General features: G+C 44.6%; 1 protein-coding gene across 1 annotated transcript in view; it reads right to left on the reverse strand.

Annotated features, from left to right (window-relative positions):
* MAST1 (microtubule associated serine/threonine kinase 1) overlaps window positions 1–17784 on the reverse strand; it is a 237263-nt gene that overhangs the window by 170646 nt on the left and 48833 nt on the right. The window contains exons 6-9 of the mRNA XM_086959098.1: window positions 4275–4484; window positions 3121–3222; window positions 2177–2309; window positions 170–237 (exon numbers count right to left, since the gene is read on the reverse strand). Coding sequence (XP_086815224.1) covers window positions 170–237; window positions 2177–2309; window positions 3121–3222; window positions 4275–4484 — 513 coding nt within the window. The remainder of the gene's footprint in view (window positions 1–169; window positions 238–2176; window positions 2310–3120; window positions 3223–4274; window positions 4485–17784) is intronic.

The following is a 17784-nucleotide window of genomic DNA, read 5'->3' on the forward strand; positions in this document are numbered from 1 at the left end:
TACAACTTGTGCTATGCTACGGTGGAAGCATGGGGGGAGAGAGTAAGTAAGGGAGGAAACTGATCTTAATTATTCCCCTGGAGCCCTTCAGATTTGGGGACATACTGTGCTAGGAGACAGCATTGCAAATTAAAGTGATGCCCCTTGTCAGAAGAGAGATCACACTAACCTCTGTGAAGTCATCAGTCTCTGGTGTGTTCGATCCCCCACTGTCCAGCTCGTCGAGGTGTGTCATGTCTGTAAAAACAGAACAGGGGGTTTTAGAGGCAGTAAAAACATGTTTTCCTTTGAACCAGCATTTTTGTATCTGCTATAGCTGTCAATATATTACCCCTAAATGCAGTTGTATCCCTGATTCCTTATAAAATAAATATTTAAAATGTATATATATTTCAAAATTAAAAACAGTATTGAAAAAATATTCAATTAAAAATATATATAGAAGGAGGGTCTGTACAGGGAATCAGGAACTGCTGTTGTAAGACCACCCACTGTACAGTACCCATGCTGCCCAGCCCAATTCATCAGTTCTGTTTGAATCTGTATGTTACCATAGAGTTCTCTGAAAATAGGCAAAGTGGAGCATTCAGGCACCATTAAGATATCTATGATGGAGAAAGGCAATCAGAAATATGAAACTTAACAATCCGCATCATGGGACCTTCATTAAAATCGGATTGCATTGGGTAAGAGTCATACTAATACCCCCTTACGGAAGGAGGGAGAAGATAAGAACAACATGATTTACTAGATTGGAATACAATTTCAAGACATCCTTCAAAATCTGAGTCCATGCAGTAATAAATTAGAAAGTGTAAATCAATGCCAATGTAGAATTAAATCAAATTTCAGAAATTGAAATCTTGCCAAACAGAGATGTAGTGCTGCTTCTCCCTGGTATAGTGAGTGCTAGTTATCACAGAAAGTAGAGGAAAAGCATTCTGATATCTCATAGAATGTAAAAAACTCATGGGACCCTAAGTCATTAAGTATCTGAGCTAGGAGGTGTGGCTGCGAGTGCCAGGGCCAATGTTACTGAAGCCACCCTGTAATAGACCGAGTCCAACAATGCCTGATATGTGGAAATGGGAAGAGGAGCCACGGAGAGCCTTTGCGAGAAGACTGCCAACATAGCTTTTGAAAAGTATCCTTTTGTTGTTGTGAGGCTGAGCAAAGGAATGGGCTCTAAAAAGTCAGACCTCTCTCCGGACCTTGTGTGCTTCTTCACTTGTAAGATAAAGACAGCAAATGATTGTGTTTTTTATTGGGGATAGTCTCTGAGTGAGAGGCTTCAATGTATGTGGTGTCCTCGATCTTCCCTTCAGTTTCATCTGTACAAGCGTGGCTTCTCATTGCTGCTTTCTGGTGCAAGAGGGAACAAAGTCACAGGCTGTGGTTTTGTTTAAAGACCCGAAGCACCATGTAAAGACCTTGTCAATGAGACATGTTGCAGGACTTAAAGCACCAAGACTTCAGGGGTGACATAAGACACAATCTTTGTCAATGCAATGAGAATTCTCAAAACAAAACTGAATAAAGTCTTAGGATATCTGGATCTAGGCTCTTTTGAGATGCAAAAATACAGGATTGAAAATCACCAGCCCCAATGTCGCCATATATAAAACTTACATCACTTTCGTTCTTCCGAATCCACAACATACATTATCTATACCATCTGGTACTGCTGAAAAATTGCTATGGATCCAGTCTGCTTCTTACAAGTAATTTACAGGCGAGAATAACCATCAGAAATGTATTTCAAAAGTGTTCAGAGAGTCCACTGTCCAACTGGATTTGTAGAGAACATCCTAAAAGTGATTGTGATGAATATCCCATGAAGGGGGAGCATGACGCCTTCGCAAATAATCTGCATTAAACTTGAACAATTTATGCCACAGCTGCGGAGCATTAGCAAGAACTAAATTAAAGGAATGAGAGGGTCTGACAGCAGAGTATAAAGCACCGAGTATGAGGACAGTAGGGGTGCTTCAGGCCTGGACTGAGATCCACTGCTAGTTATTTTGGTGCCCTGGGAGTTCTGCTTGGCTCAAAAGCATGCAGTATCAGGGAATGCTGGTTTTTGGGGTTGTGTTTCATTGGAAGGGGCCAACAGTAATGTCAGTGATCATAGTCTTTGCTTTGTGATTCCTGACAGTTTTTCCCCAGGCCCCAATACCTGGGAAGGGGTCTCTCGTTAGCCCCAGCTGCTGGATGATGTACCGTGGGATGTCGGTTTTCATCAAGTGTCCCTCCTTGGCATGGTCTTCAGCTGCCTCCAGCAGATGGTAAAACTCTTCGGGGTTAAATTCCTGGAAGAAATGGCATGCACACCACAGGGTCAACATTTAGGGGTGAAACACAATTGCGTAATCGACGGACAGGGTACCCCTTTAACTCCCAGCAAGGAGCAGCGACTGGAAGGAATAAAAACCATGCTGCAAACGACCCATCACAGTTATCTTTTCCTGCACCTCTAGTATTATGATCCATGGTATTGTTTAGGAATCCAGAAAGTCATGCCACATCCATTTTCCTTCACATTAATTAACAACTGAGCCAACTAAAAGTACAATGTAGGCCTGTGGACCAGGCCTACAAGATGCAACAGGCACCCTCCCAGACCTTTTTAAGGCACTTAAAGGACCAGAGGGGTTTGTTTTGAAGGTCTCACTAAACATTCCGACAGATTCTAGATAGCAATAGGCGCGGACATACCCTCAGGCCTTAGATCCTATGTTGCACCCACCCTCCCCAGTGAACATTCTAAAGGCAGCACAGGACTTAAGAGGCCTTTACTCCTACCCTGTAAAGTTGGGCCAGCTCTACACACTGCTTGAACACTCCAAGGATTTGCATTAGAAAATATATGTATTTGTAATTCTAATTCACAATCATCGATATAGTCTGTGAACTCAAACACTGGAATATATGAGCTCATTTGTGGTAATCAGGATTCTGCAACAGTGCAGAAATGTTACTGTTTAGAGATTTGAAGAATTCACCATGAGCTTTCCTTGTGACACTGTCTGCGCCGCCAATCATGGTTTGTTCCCCTCTCAGCCTGACTCACCGAACCCTTAAAAACTGACATTCAAGGAGCACTACCCCACCAGAACTCACCAAACACTCCAGTAACCGTGCAGGGCGGGAGATGATGATGAGAAGTTTCTTCATCAGCTGAGTAACAAAGGCCACCTCATGGCTCTCTGACCGTTCATAGGCCTGCAAAGAAGAAGAATAGCTCAGAAAATGTTACCATATCACTCAACATCTAGAGTAAAAGAGTCCACCCTTTACTCCTTCGTGCTAGAGCATCACATTATACACCCCAGCTAAAACTAACCACTTACAACCTTCAGCACAATTCACCCACATCGCAGCATTCAAATTCCACCACCAAAAATCTCCAAACTCAATCAAGTCTGTACCCCTGACCCATGCACTCCATATCTAAGCCCTGCACAAGCCTCCTTACACATACATCCCAAGTGTAAGCATTAAAATACAGCATCTGGCCACATGGAACTAACCATAAAACATGAGCACAACACCTAATCATTGGAGTCCCTGCTCTGATGGCGTAAGTCCAGTATCTAAAAACTGCACTTTCAATCCTTGCACTGAATAGTGTATAACCATGCACCCCCAAATCTAAATATCAAAAACGTACTTTACTTACAAGCATGCAATTTCAAAACACTGATGATCTGTATCACCAGCCTCCTGTACTACAAGCTTGAGGTCTTCTCCCACAGAACTAAGCACCCAAAGGCAGTTCCCCAGTTATCTGAAACAAATCAGCAAGTATCTTAACTTCCACAAGCCAAAATAAGTTCATTGCCCACAATCGTGTTTCTTCGGCGTTAGTAACTTTCATTAATAGACCGGTTTAGAATGCCTATTCATTGGTATTCCTAGTCTGACAGCTAGGACCATTGCCAGAATGTGCATCAATGGAAGGTAATCAAGGGCAGAGAATCACCTGCTCCCCAGTCTCAAAAGCTCCATATCCTAATACTACAAGTCTGTACTCTTGATGCCCAACACAATTTCAGATTACATTTTCTCATGAAGATTCCAACAACCATTCCCTAAACTACTTGCACAGCAAACCAATGCTAATTCTCACCCCCCATGAGCTCCAAAGTCCAGACTTGACGGCACACCGCCTTGTGAGTCAATTTTTTTATCTCATCACAAGGAGGGTCTCACGCACACTTTTACCTGCAGAACTCCCTCTACTGCTCTTCGCCTTGTGTGCCAGCACTACTCACATCCTGTAACAGCTTCTCCAGGTTCTCCTGCAGCTCACAGAAGTAGACAGTGGTGATGAGGTCTTCACGGGACTTGGCGAGGCAGTCACGAGCCAGCTCAGTGATCTGGTGGTGGATAAAGCTGAGCACCCCATCGGCCAATGGAAGGACATTCTCTGGCGCAAATGTTATGATGAAATCACTCAGCTTCTCCTCCATCTGCGCCGTAGCCTGGTGAACCAAACCCATTGTTTACGACTATTCCACAAACAAGTTCATCGCTCTCAATAAAAGTGTTGCAAAGACATAACACACAAAAGAAGTACAGCAAGGGATTGCCCAAACACAGGTCACATAACACCCAGAAAAAAGTGTTTCAAATATAAAACAACTTCCCTGCCATGGGACTGAACTGATTACAAAAATAATAATAATACAACTTTTGAAGGGACAAGATTATGTTGAGCTATAAAGTGCTCTTTCACCTCACCATAAACTTTTCATAGATCAATCAAAACATCCATTAAAACATTCCCCAACAACGAAAATGAAAAGAAACTTGTAGTGAGCACATATACCCAAGGGCTTCTTGGGGCTAAGACCCATCAACCAAGTCAGAGGACTTAAATTAAAGTAAAGCAGCCTATTGATAGCGTGATAAGCTATGTCTTTAAACATTTTCCAAAGCTGGAGTGGTACTCTAGTTTTGGGAAATGTTCAAAGACATAGCTTATAGGAACAGGAATAAAAGGGAACAATTTTCTAAGACTGCATAGAATGTTAAGACAGAAGGCTGTAATTTGACTAGTCTGGTTCAAATTTGACAGGGAATCAGACCACTACTATATTCCTCGCTGATTTAACTGGAGTAGGTAGGGTACCAAACTCAGTGCTCACCATGAGTTGAACCAAATAGTCAAGTCTTTGCCAAATAGTTAGTTCTAAGTCTTTTCCATGTCTAACTCCAGACAGTTGGATGTCATCCAGACACCGACTACATGCATACATTTATGAAAACTGATTTCCGCTGACTGGACATCATCGGTTATGGTGACAATTATCTTGGTATCATCTGTGCATAAAAGGCCTTAGAGCACAAATGATCTTATAAAGTTAGCAAGGGGGTCATAAACATTAAAAAGACTAGGGCTTAAAGATTAGCCCTGGGGAACCCCACAAGACAGGGAAAAGGGATGAAAAGGAAAATGATCACAGACAATAGTTTATGTTTTACCTGCCAAAAAGAAACCTAGTAGTTGAAGGTCCTTGTCTTTGAACCCTAGTTGAGCTAGGAAGGTCATTAGATTGGAGAGTGACATAGTATTAGATGCCACTGAGAGGTCAAGCAACATTGGGATGACAGAGCACCTATCGACAATGCCTCTGATGTCATAACGCAATACTGTGACCGCTTCTAAAACCTGATTGTAACTATCCAGTAATTTATGACTTTCCAAAACTGACTTCAATCCTTGTTTCTAAGTTTTCTCCAAAATGTTTGATGGTAGAGGAAAAAAAATGACGTTACTTTAAACTAATAGAAGGTTTATTAATCAGGGGAATAACCAAGCCTTCCTTCTATGATGATGAAAATACACAGGAGTCATCAGCCTCATTGCACAGCAGAGTAAGTAAGATGTTTGCAGATACTATCCAGGTCAAGCTGTAGAATGTGCGGGCGGCACAGATTTGACGAGGTCCATGATTCAGTGGTCAGAATTAGCTTTTCAACTGGCTGTTTGATGATAGTGGAGAATTTCTGTAGAACCATGGCATTAGACTCATTAGCACTAGCCGTGTGACTGCCCTGGAGGCAGGTAAACAAACGAATAAAAATTCGCGATAGATATTATGTATCTTTTTCTGAAAGAAGATCACTAATTCCTCACAAAATCATTCAACCTGACAGTATTGGAGGGATTACCATGATGTGGAGATAAGTTACCACAAAGAACAGCTCCTTTGCGGTTTTTTTGCACTATCTGTTTAAAGTGTAAAATACTGAGAGTTTTCTTCAAAAAGCACCAGTTGTTACTTGCGTATTGCATCAGTATATATATTTTTTTCTTGTGTGTCATAAGCCTTACTTCACTTTTGCTTATGCCTACGGCATTCTTGTGTCAGGGTTTTTTACATCTCTGAATACCAAGGCGTTGACGGATTAACCTGTCTCTGATTCACCTCATGTCAAAGTCTACTGTGTCAAGTGAAGTATCAGGCCACTTCGTATATTTGATAGCAGCTTTGTAAGAATTTTGTAGCCAAGAAAGGGAGGAACGGTAGGTGGCGGGGGTGTTATTAGTAAGCACCAATGTTAGATTTTCTTATGTGATTATCCTCCAAGCACGTAAGCAGTGTATATGGCCCAGCACAGCTATTTATTCAGAGATCAGTGTAGTTTAGGACTAAAGGTAACTGCAATATGATCTGGCCAGATGAGGGCTGGCGTGGTGTGAATGCTCGTGGGGTGAATGCTTGACAATGTTCAGAATTCTGTCCATCATCTTTATGTGTTGCTATAAGTCGCCCTTCGTGGGAAGGGTATGCCCAGATGTGGATCCCGTGCTCGCTAGGACACTGGATTCAGGCAAGCCTGACTGATGAGGTGTGATACTCCAGAACCAGTCCAAAGATGCTTATTTTCAGGTCCAGGGAGGACCTGGCAGTTCTGGCCGGACTTGCCCCCTGGGGGGCAGGATCAAGACTGATTTGCACATGGCTGGGTCCAAACTTATTTTTTTTTTAACATTTGTATTTGCATTTTATTATAACTCAACAGTACATACATGTCATCATCTGCTCGTACTACCCTGTCTCCCACCCTTCACCCTCTCGGCTGGGTCCAAACTTAGCTGGCGTGGCGAGCAAAAGAACAATGGATTTAACCCAGATCTGAGACTGGGGGTGAATGCTTGACAATGTTTGCATTCCGTCCATCATCGTTTTGTGTTGCCATATGAGGGGAAGGGCAGAAGGCAGGCAGAGGTCTTGGTTATTACTAAAAATATCACTAGAGCTTGTATAATGTCGGTTCTCAGCCCATGTAGCCGATATAGAAGCACTCCAGAAAACCTATAGGAGGCATTGATCTCAAAACAGAAGAAATAGCCTCACAGCGAGACGGCAACAAGAGGATAGAAGTTTAAAGAGACAGCCCTGAAATGTTTCTAGATATACCAGTGCTAGCTTTCCTCTCACTTTATTAGGCTGACCCTGCCTGATTATAGAATAGCTCCTGGGAACAGCCGCAGCAAGATCCAGACCGGAGGAATCTCTTAGACTGGTCTCACTTAAAAAGATAATATCAGGCTTATGAGATTGAATGAAACCCCAAACTTTTTGTTTGTTTTTCACCAAAGATTTACCATTAATTATAAAACAAGAAATAGCTGATCCTGTTGACTTAGATTTATCAAAGGGCAGTCCAAACCCTCTCTCAAGGAGAAAGGGAATGTTATGTTTGCTCATCCTGGTATCTTTAATGGTATTAATTGTGAGACACCCACAATGATTGCAGTTACAATTATTGTAATTATCTAGGGAATCTAAATTCAGGCGGGATGTATCTTAGCAGTTCAGTTCCCGAAATGAATCGCAAGAACATACGTGCAGCCAAGAGGGATCTGGGGTGAATGATTCAGTGGTTCTGGCGCTGGGCGATGTCCGGCATGGATGGACTTATTTTTGACGCACGAGTGGCACGGATGCGCTGCACTTGAGTTTAAAAGGCCTGCCAAAGTAAGGAGGTGTGACTAAGGAGACCCTCCAGGGTTTTGCAATTTCGCGATTTGCAAAAAAAATTGCAAAAAATGCAGTTTTGTAAAAAGGTGAAGCTTTTTACAAAACCACTCGCTAAATTTGGAGAATGCGATCTGATATTTTTGTTGTTATTGACAAGGCTGGCCTGGCCAGACCTCCCGGCTGCGCTAAGTCTGTATTTTAGCAGTAGTCTAGAGCAGGAAGGCTTCTAGGCAAACTGAATCTCACCAGTGACCCAGGAGCGGCACACAGCTGCCAGAGGCACGGGCACCAACACCCAGCCCAGGAGCATGAAACTCATTCCACTCCAGGAATGGACCTTAGAGAGCTGTGGAATGCGGAGAGCTCTCAGGCTGTCCCTGGTCAGGTATAAGTGACTCATCCAGTCCGGGTTTTCTTTCCATTCTGCCACTTGTAGTGCCGCATTTATCCTGGAGATAACACAACTACAAGTACCCGAAAACTGGATGAGCTGTGCCCACCTGGCACTCAGCACCTTGGCAGCTCGCTCTGAGTGGCTGCAGAGTGGGACTGGTACCCACATTAAGCGATTGTAGCAATTATCTGCATGATACACACGCTGGATGCCCAGCCTTTGGTATACCAGAGAGGAAACGCTTGTCAGCTATTGGAAAACATTTCTACTGAAAATTCTAGTCCAGACAGACTAAAAAATGTGCTTCACCATAGCACTACCACCACTCGGAAAGAGGAGCGAAGTGACAGGGGTAAATCGGTAACTCTTGACCACTTTGTGATACCTTCAGAGGAGGAGTTTAATTGATTAGCTCTAAGTGTTTCCTCAGGCTCCCCAATGGATCCTTTACCACACAGGATCTGGAAAGAATTAGGAACAGAGCTCTTTCCTACTACGACAGATATGTGGACAATCACTGAGCAAGGGGGCAGTACCAACCTGTTGGAAACAAGCGATAGTATCACCACTCTTGAAAAAAGCTACTCTGGACCCCCTGTGCCCAAAAAACTATAGACCTATCTAACTATTACCATATCCCGTTACGATCTTAGAACGATCGGTCAGCAAAACATTGTCACTGTTCCTGGAAAATAATAACAAGTTAGAGGATGTACAATTCGCCTTCTGGCCGGGACATGGAACAGAGACCGCCCTGGTGACAGTGTTGGACGAACTTCGATTGCGAGTGGACAAGGGACAGTCAGTCATACTGGTCCTCTTACATCTGTCCACCGCATTCAAAACGGTGAACCATAAAATTCTTCTGGCAAGGCTTAACGAAGTCGGGGTATCGTGTATGGCGTTAAAATGGTTCCAATTGTATCTGTCAAATAGACAACAGGCAGTAGCACTACCCCCATTTCAATTAGATATCACAATCATTCAGCATGGTGTACATCAGGGCTCGTCAATTAGTCCAATACTATTTAATATCAACATGAGCCCCCTGATCTCTGTCATCAAGTCCCATAATGTCAGCCTGGTGAATTACGCAGATGACACTCAGCTTATCCTATCTCTGGAAAGGGACCAAACACTATCACTGGGAAATTTTCACACATGCATGCAGGACGTTGCACGCTGTCTTAAAAATAGCTCTCTACAATTTAACAGTGATAAGACAGTGATCTTATGCTGTGCAGCCGAGCAAATTCCACGCCAGCTTCTGGGCAATTTCTGGCCAATCCCAGTGAATAAGCCACTGACACCATCTGGGGCGGTACGAAACCTGGGAGCAACAATTGATGAGAGGTTGAGTTTAGAGACTCATGTAAATAAAACAGTGGGGACCAGTTTCTCACTCATAAGAGTACTAAGGAAGATCCCCCCAATGCTTCCAATTCCAACTAGGACACATATAGTAAGAAGTGTTGTTCTGAGCAGGCTGGATTACTGCAATGCTCTTCTTCTGGAGGCCCCAAAATACCTGATCGAGAGACTTCAGAGAAGTCAGACAATCGCGGCCCAATTAGCACTTATGTAACCTCGACGATCATCAGCCTCCATGGCCCTTAAGGAGCTCCACTGGCTCCCAGTGGTAAAGAGGATTCATTTGAAATCTCTCTGTATTGTTTTGAAGGCCTTATATGGTCTGGGGCCCAAACCACTGCAGAGCAAATTTCAATGGTATGCCCCCATCAGAAGCCTGCGATCATCCTCAGCCAGACTTGTAAAGGAGCCCATGTTTAAGAGAGTAAAACTGGGAGGAAGAGCATTTAGCTCTGCAGCCGCCCGACTGTGGAATGCACTTCCAACCAGTCTCAGACAAGTTGAAGATCTTCTGCAGTTTAGAAAGAAATTAAAGAGCTGGTCCTACCCTGATGTTGCAACCTAGGCCCCTCTTTGGGTAGGACCCCAACTGCAATATGGGTGTATGGTTTTGAGTAAATGTACACTAGCGCCAGGATACAACATCCTGCGCATGCTTCGGAAGATCTTCTGGTGGATCCCCACGGAGACCAGGAAGACCGTCACCCAGGCCCTCGTCACCAGCCGACTGGACTACGGCAACGCCCTCTACGCCGGAACCACCGCCAAGCTCCAGAAGAGACTCCAGCGGATCCAGAACGCCTCAGCCAGACTCATCCTCGACATCCCACGAAACAGCCACATCTCCGGACACCTGAGAGACCTGCACTGGCTCCCCGTCAACAAAAGAATCACCTTCCGGCTCCTCACCCACGCACACAAAGCCCTACACGATCAAGGCCCGAGCTACCTCAACAACCGAATCAACTTCTACGCTCCCAAACGCCACCTCCGATCAGCCAGCCACGCCCTCGCTGCCGTCCCACGCATCCGTAGAGCGACAACAGGAGGAAGGTCCTTCTCCTACCTGGCCGCCAAGACCTGGAACTCCCTCCCGGCCGACCTGCGCCTGACCCAAGACCACCTCGCCTTCAGGAAGAAACTCAAGACCTGGATGTTCGAGCAGTAACGGCACCCCCCCCCCCCCCTAAGCGCCTTGAGACCCTACGGGTAGGTAGTGCGCTCTATAAATTTCTTTGATTGATTGATTGATTGATACCAGTGGGGTGGTAGTGCACTCTATTAGTATGCTTAACATTTAACATTTAACACATCACTGTTCCTAAAGAATGTTCTCAGCCCATCACAATTTATGAACCTGGAAATAGAATTTCAGAATGAATGCTGCTGTGTGCCTGAATATTGTCATCATGTGCCGGTACACCTCCATTATTGATGTGCGTGTTTTGGAAATATTTCTGCTGTGATACATTTTTAATGGGATGTCAATCAAATACTCCTCTGTGCTGCTAATAATACAGTACACATTGTGCCAGTCAGTGAGGCACTGATTACAGCTGCTCAAGTACACATGATGCTGCCGCTGGTGACTGCTACGTATTACATGTACATTACAGATTGTTCAGATTAACGCTTTGTACTGTAGATTTATCCATCACATTGCAGATTTTTTTGTGTGCAGATGTATATAGAGCGAACTTGACCCGAGGGTATTGGAGCGCTTTACATGAGCACCAGTTACGTTACACCAGGACACATTCATTTTTATTAGGCACAGGGGGCCTCATTTATGAAGGCCTTGAGCCACTAGTGCGTCACGTTTTCCCATTTTAAAAGTGACGCACCGATGGCGCAAGACCTTCATAAATAAGGCCCAGGGTGATTAAGTCATTTGCCCAGAATCACAAGGATGTTGAGTCGACACCGAGGCTTGAACCTGGTTCCCCAGCTCCAAAGTCGGCAGCTCTGGCTGTAAGGCCACATCCTCCCCCCAATTCCTCCTGTGATGCCTCATTGTCTCGTTATGTATAGAACCACTCCCAGGAGACTTTATACATTGCCTTTGTCTTTTAAACTATGGGAGAGGATGTAGCCTAACAGCTAGGGCAGTCGATCTCAAATCTGGGGAACTTGGTTTGAGTCGTGGCAATGACGCTCAAACATCCTGTGATTCTGGGCAAATCACTTTATTTCCCCGTGCCTAACAAAAATTAATGTGTCCTTGTGTAACACAACTGGTGCTCATGTAAAGCACTCTGATACCTGATACCTTCAGTCCAAGTTCCCGCTATATTAAACTATGGGGGGGAAAAAGAGCACTACCATGTCAATTTCCACATTGACTGAGTAGATAAAGCTCAGTTTCCATGCCAGTGGCTATTCCCAAATGATGTAAATCACCACAGCCATAACTCTATACACACTGCTATAATATCCGCACTTTCCGTACGATGCCCCAGTATTTAAATTACTATCTTCTCCTCCCAACTCATTGGGTTAACTTTACTGGGAACATATGTGCTGCTGATCAACACCATTACTGCTAAATATAGGCCACATGTCCATGTCTTCAGCAGATAAAGAAACAAATGTCACTCAACTCTAGACGATCTTGACTTCACCCTCACCCCAAATGTTAACTTGCTTCATTCTGCGACCAGGGAAGATCAGCACCCTATGCTGTGGCTCTTCACCTTTCCCTGCTGTCTCTCTTCGTCACATGTTTACACATGCTCTCTAGGAGAAGAAACATGATACCACATGTAACTTGTTACAAGCTCCCTGTGACTTTGTATTGCTGTGTTGCAGTGACTTTCTTCTTCTGGGACGGGTGATGAGTAGCTTGGTATGCTACTAGTGCCGGCTTGAAGGTTTGTGCACCGGAATAAGGTAAAGGAAATCCCCATGACTGAAGGCTGTGATTCCACATGCTTGACTGGGCATTGTGGTAGGAGATGGGGTGGGCTTGGTCATTCTGTGCTTTGGACTAGGATATGGGTTGGGCTATGGGTAGATGCTGAAATGGGTTGAGCTCTAGGCATACTGCGATTTGGAGTCGCTGTTGGACTTGCTCTGAATTGGGGCTGCCTAAGTTGGGCAGGTGCTAGGCTGTGGTCTGAGCTTGGCTTTAGCCATTGCTTACCAATAGGCTTTGCTGAGTATGAGAACAGACTCGGGTTTGCTCCAGGCTAGACTGAATTCTGGGTTGGGATGGACTCTTGAGTTTGGCTGGTCTCGCCTTGGGGTGAACTGAGTTGTGTGGGCTACATTTGTCTGAGGTTGCACACATCAGTTTGAAATTCACTCACGCTTTGAAGAGACCACAGCATTATACACTTGTGGTGGAATTCTACATGCATATTGTACTGAGAAAAAAACTGAATTTCCAAATTCTAGGCATAAAGGACATGCATTCCTTGGAAGTGGAGAGCGCAGCCACTTGCAAATGAATTTATTGTAGTTGAGTATAGACCAATGTTGGTCATCCCCAAACGTTTTGCCTTCACCCTCCTGTTTTCTGAACTAGTTTATGTTGGCTTTTAGGACTCTGTGCACTTTACTACCACTACCCAATGATAAAGTGCCTGTGCTAGTAAGATTGCAACAACCCAAATAGCACTAGTGGGCCTGCAGCATTTATTGTGTCACCCACTAAAGTAGCCCTTTTAACCACATCCGTGCGGTACGATTTACCGCCGGGTGCTGAGCCCTAATGGAAACGGGCGTGGTCATGACGGAACGGTTCCGTCATGAGCACAGCTCAACCGATGCTCATGACGGAACCGTTCCGTCATGAGCATCGAAGGGGTTAAACATGTCTCAGGCTTGCCATTGCAGCTGGTGTGTGCTATTTTAAACTGCCATTTCAACCTGGCAAAATGCACCTTTTGCCAGGCCTAAGCACCTGTTTTTAATGCATATAAGTTAGCCTTAGGTAGACCCTCCAGGCTTTAGCAATTTTCAAAACAATCGCAAAAGCGACTGTTTTGTAAAAAGGCACAGCTTTTTTGAAAAATGCCAGCTAAATTCCTTTTATTGGCATAACGTTTACCAATGAGCTAAATAAAAAGGGAGGGGTCAGTGTGCAGGCGAGGGGTTTGTTTACTTACCTGCTGTATCACATCCCCGGTCTAGAGGTGACCGGGAAACACTGTTGCTGCTCGGAACCTGGACACCAAATAGCAACCACGTTTTGTCCCGGCCTGGCAAGATATGCAGTTTCTCTGCTCCTCTTCCTCTGCCCTCAGCACTCCCACCATCCACAGGCAGAAAATGGATGGTGTGATTGCAGGAGCACTATTTAAAAACAAAGAAAGAATTCGGGCCCACAGCCCATGTGACAGGACCTGCAGGGTCACTATATATATTTTTTAAATGAAAGAATGTGGGCCCGATGCACATGGGCATGCAGCGGGACCCGCTGGGACACCATTTTGTTTCAAGACAGAAAGAATTTGGGGTCTTGGAATTTTACTGTTTAAAAAAAAAGAGACAAAATTCGGGCCCGCTGCTCATAATCATGCGATGAGATCTGCTGGGGGCAACATTTTTTAAAATATTCGAAAGAATTTGGGCCGGCTGCCTGTTGGCATGTGGCGGGACACATGGGGTCAATTTCTTTTTTTTTTTAAAGAAACTAAAATATTTTCCCACAAAAATTCTATTCAAATTTTGCACCACTAAATTCCCATCATTGTGCTGCTAAATTTATAAACCTATGGCGCAATATCCTCGGGGTCTGTTAGACCAATTAATCATGATCCCTGGGTGCCAAAACATGTAAATTTGTGCAGCCTAGGTGTTATATTCTGGGTGGGGTTTTCAATATCAATGGTGACATTGTCAGCATATATGGAGACAACTAGTCTCCAGGCTATAAAGTCTAGGCCTCAGTCAGAGTAATGCTGCTTTAGGGCGCCTACGAAACTGCTCCAGGGCTATAGTATACAGGATTGGCGAGAGCAGGCTTTCCTGTTGCGTACCGCTGTTTATCACTATAAGATATGACACCACTCTGTACACATGCTATCTAGCTGTAGGGAGTTTATATACCCAAGCTTGATCAATTGGACGAATACAGAGCTGAGGCCTAGGCATTGCAGCAATGCAAATAAGGCAAACAGGGTGCAGAGATGTATGAAGTTGAGCACACCAGTAAAAATCTGTACTGATTGGGGCAGACTATGGTGTGGAGTAATGGCAGTATTTTTACTGCAAGCATGCATGCCAGGATTTTATTATCCACATTTATCATGGGTAAGGGCCTATATGAATCGCAAATGTTAGGTGCCTTGCTAGGTTTCTAGATTGTAACAATCAGGGCCTCTAAGACAGGAGGCAGTAAATGACCGGTCATCCAGGCTTCCTCATACACTGGCAGTAAGTGTGGTGCCAGTACCTTAGCATTTTCCTTATACAACTGGGCCGTCAGGCCATCTATTTTGGGTGCTTTGTCACCTGCCATGCTGCGGATAGCTTAGATGTCGTCCTCCATGGTAAACCGCACATCTCAATATTGCCTGTGGCAGCTTTCCAACCACAGCAAATGAGTAGAGTCAAAATAGACAGTCAGCATGTCTGACGGGATTAAACCAGTGGAGACATTTAAGGCGGACTAGAAGCGCAGCAACACTTGAGGTATGTCCACCAAGGAGTGGCAGGAAGGTCCCTCTGCATTCAGTAGTTCTGCAATGTATTAACTACTCCGGGTATTTTTTAGAAGGGCAGCTAGGGTGTTGCACACTCTATCCCCTAGTCAAAATGGTGAGCAGAGCAGTAGCCTCCTTGTGGAGCCGGCGAGTTTCGCTTTCATCCTACATCTGCCACTTTTGAGCATTAAAGTTCTAAATCTTGGATTTCACGTTCCAGTGTCTGCAGACACCAGCGCAAATCTCGGAACGCGCTAGATTGCTACGATATGCATATACCTCACACATAAACCCTTAAATGCTTCCCAGAGTAGTCCAGGGGAGTCTACCATTCCGGGATCATGCATGAACAATTTAACTATGGAGCTACGCATCTCGCCATTAAACAGGGGGTCTTTGAGTGCATGTGTAGGAAGTCGCCAAGTAAATGCGCGGTCAGGCTCACCCACCGAACATAATAGTAAGGCTACCGGCACATGGTCAGAAAGTGTATGTGGTAAGTGCTCAATACTCTTCCTTGTTCCGCAGATATCTCTGGTGACTAGCCAGTAGTCTATACATGAACACACAACACAGGAGGTAGTCACACAGGTGTCATCATCCTCAACGGGGTGCAGGGCATGCCAGATGTCAAGGTCATTCAAGAGGGACTGCAAGTAGGTAGCAGCTCAGTAATGTGGTCTAACGATGGACGGGATTCATCTAAGCAAGGATCTTAGACTACATTTAAGTCGCCTCAACAGATCACTGTAGAGTAATCCAAAGCTACAATTGTATCCAATATTGTGGCAGAGCAAAGAGAGGAGTTTACATTAGGGCTATAAGCACACGCCTGTGTAACCTTCATGGCAAGTAGCAGAACATGAACAAGGACATATCGCCCATTGGTGTCACATATAGCTTTCTGCGTCTGCCACTGGACACACTTTTGAATAAGAATCGCCACACTGCACGCATAGGCCGAGTAGGTAGATACATATGTTTCCCCTACCCATCCTGCTCGTGGTGGAGAAGACTACTATCAGTGATATGAAGTTCCTGACGCATTAATATATCAACAGCATGCCTTCTGAGATATGCAAACGTTTGCTTAACTTTTCAGTGATCATTCACTCCACGCACATCCCAGGATATGAGAGTGAACTCTGTCACAGTGGTTCTTTTTGCAATGCACCATGAGTATTAAACCCAGCTGGGCCATTCGGCCTGCAGGTGTGTCCCAGGTATCCAGCCAAAAGCACACATAGGTAGTCACCACACGCTACAGTTTTCAAAGGTGTATGGGACTATGTAAAGAACAGGTGTCCAAACACCCACTCCCTGTCCCTCCCATCTCACTTCAACTACCCTATCCGGTTGAAGAATATATCCTCCCTCAAAACAGCCAAAGCAAAATAGAACCTAATGGGAACCATCCCTGGGACACCTTAGTGAAGCAGGCGGTCTCCTTATCCTCATAAGAGGCAGGTGGCCCAGCACGAAAATGACGATGAAGGGCTATAGTGTATGAGCGTCAGTCATTATCGTTGAGGTGACTGTTAGTGCCATTGATATATTGGGAATTTGTAGTAGCCCCCTAGCAAATATCTTCGCGCCAGAACTTCATAGCCAATTTGGGATCAGTGAAATATTGAGTTTTGCCAATGTGAAGGACTCGGAGTAGAGTTGGATAAAGAAGGGCATAGATGAGATTAATCTTAATTAACAGCCGTTTGGAAGAGAGAAACTCTCTGCAGGCATTCTGCACCACCAGGGTGAAGATGTGGTATAAGGAAAGTTTGTTTCCTTGATATTGGATCTCACCCTTCTCCCAGGCAAGGTGTAGGATCATTTCTGAGTGTAACAGTTGAGCTGTGATGGGGCGGGCTGGGCTTCATAGAAAATAGAGTTGACAAGTGGTCCCCAAATAGGGCTTAGAGGAGGGTCTCCATACAGTCTTCAATAGTAGAAATAGAGGTAGATTCAAGAAGACCTATTCTTGGTAACTAAACCCTCCAGATGCTTGTCTTGGCTTTTATGAGGACAAGCACCTTCTCCATCTGCTCTACAGCAGCAGTTTGTTGTTTGCCGCGGCCCCATCCTCCGATTAGGACAATCGGTCGTCATGTTTATCAAAGCGATTGTCAATGCAATCCAGCTGGTTAGTTAGCATACCAATTTTGGAGCGCATTGCCTTTACGCTTTCGCAGACATCTGATAACAGATTGTTGTATATGAATTTAGGACCCTAGTGTAATTTTCCTGATTCATGCCCATATATAGGTATAAATCACCCTATCCTTATATAGGCATAGAAATCATAACCATATTTAGACTTAGCCTATGCAGTCCAAATACGGCATGGCTACTTCCACTAGTTCCGAAAATTCACAACGAT

Source organism: Lissotriton vulgaris, chromosome 1_1, assembly GCF_964263255.1.
Source record: "Lissotriton vulgaris chromosome 1_1, aLisVul1.2, whole genome shotgun sequence".
NCBI classification, from domain to species: domain Eukaryota; kingdom Metazoa; phylum Chordata; class Amphibia; order Caudata; family Salamandridae; genus Lissotriton; species Lissotriton vulgaris.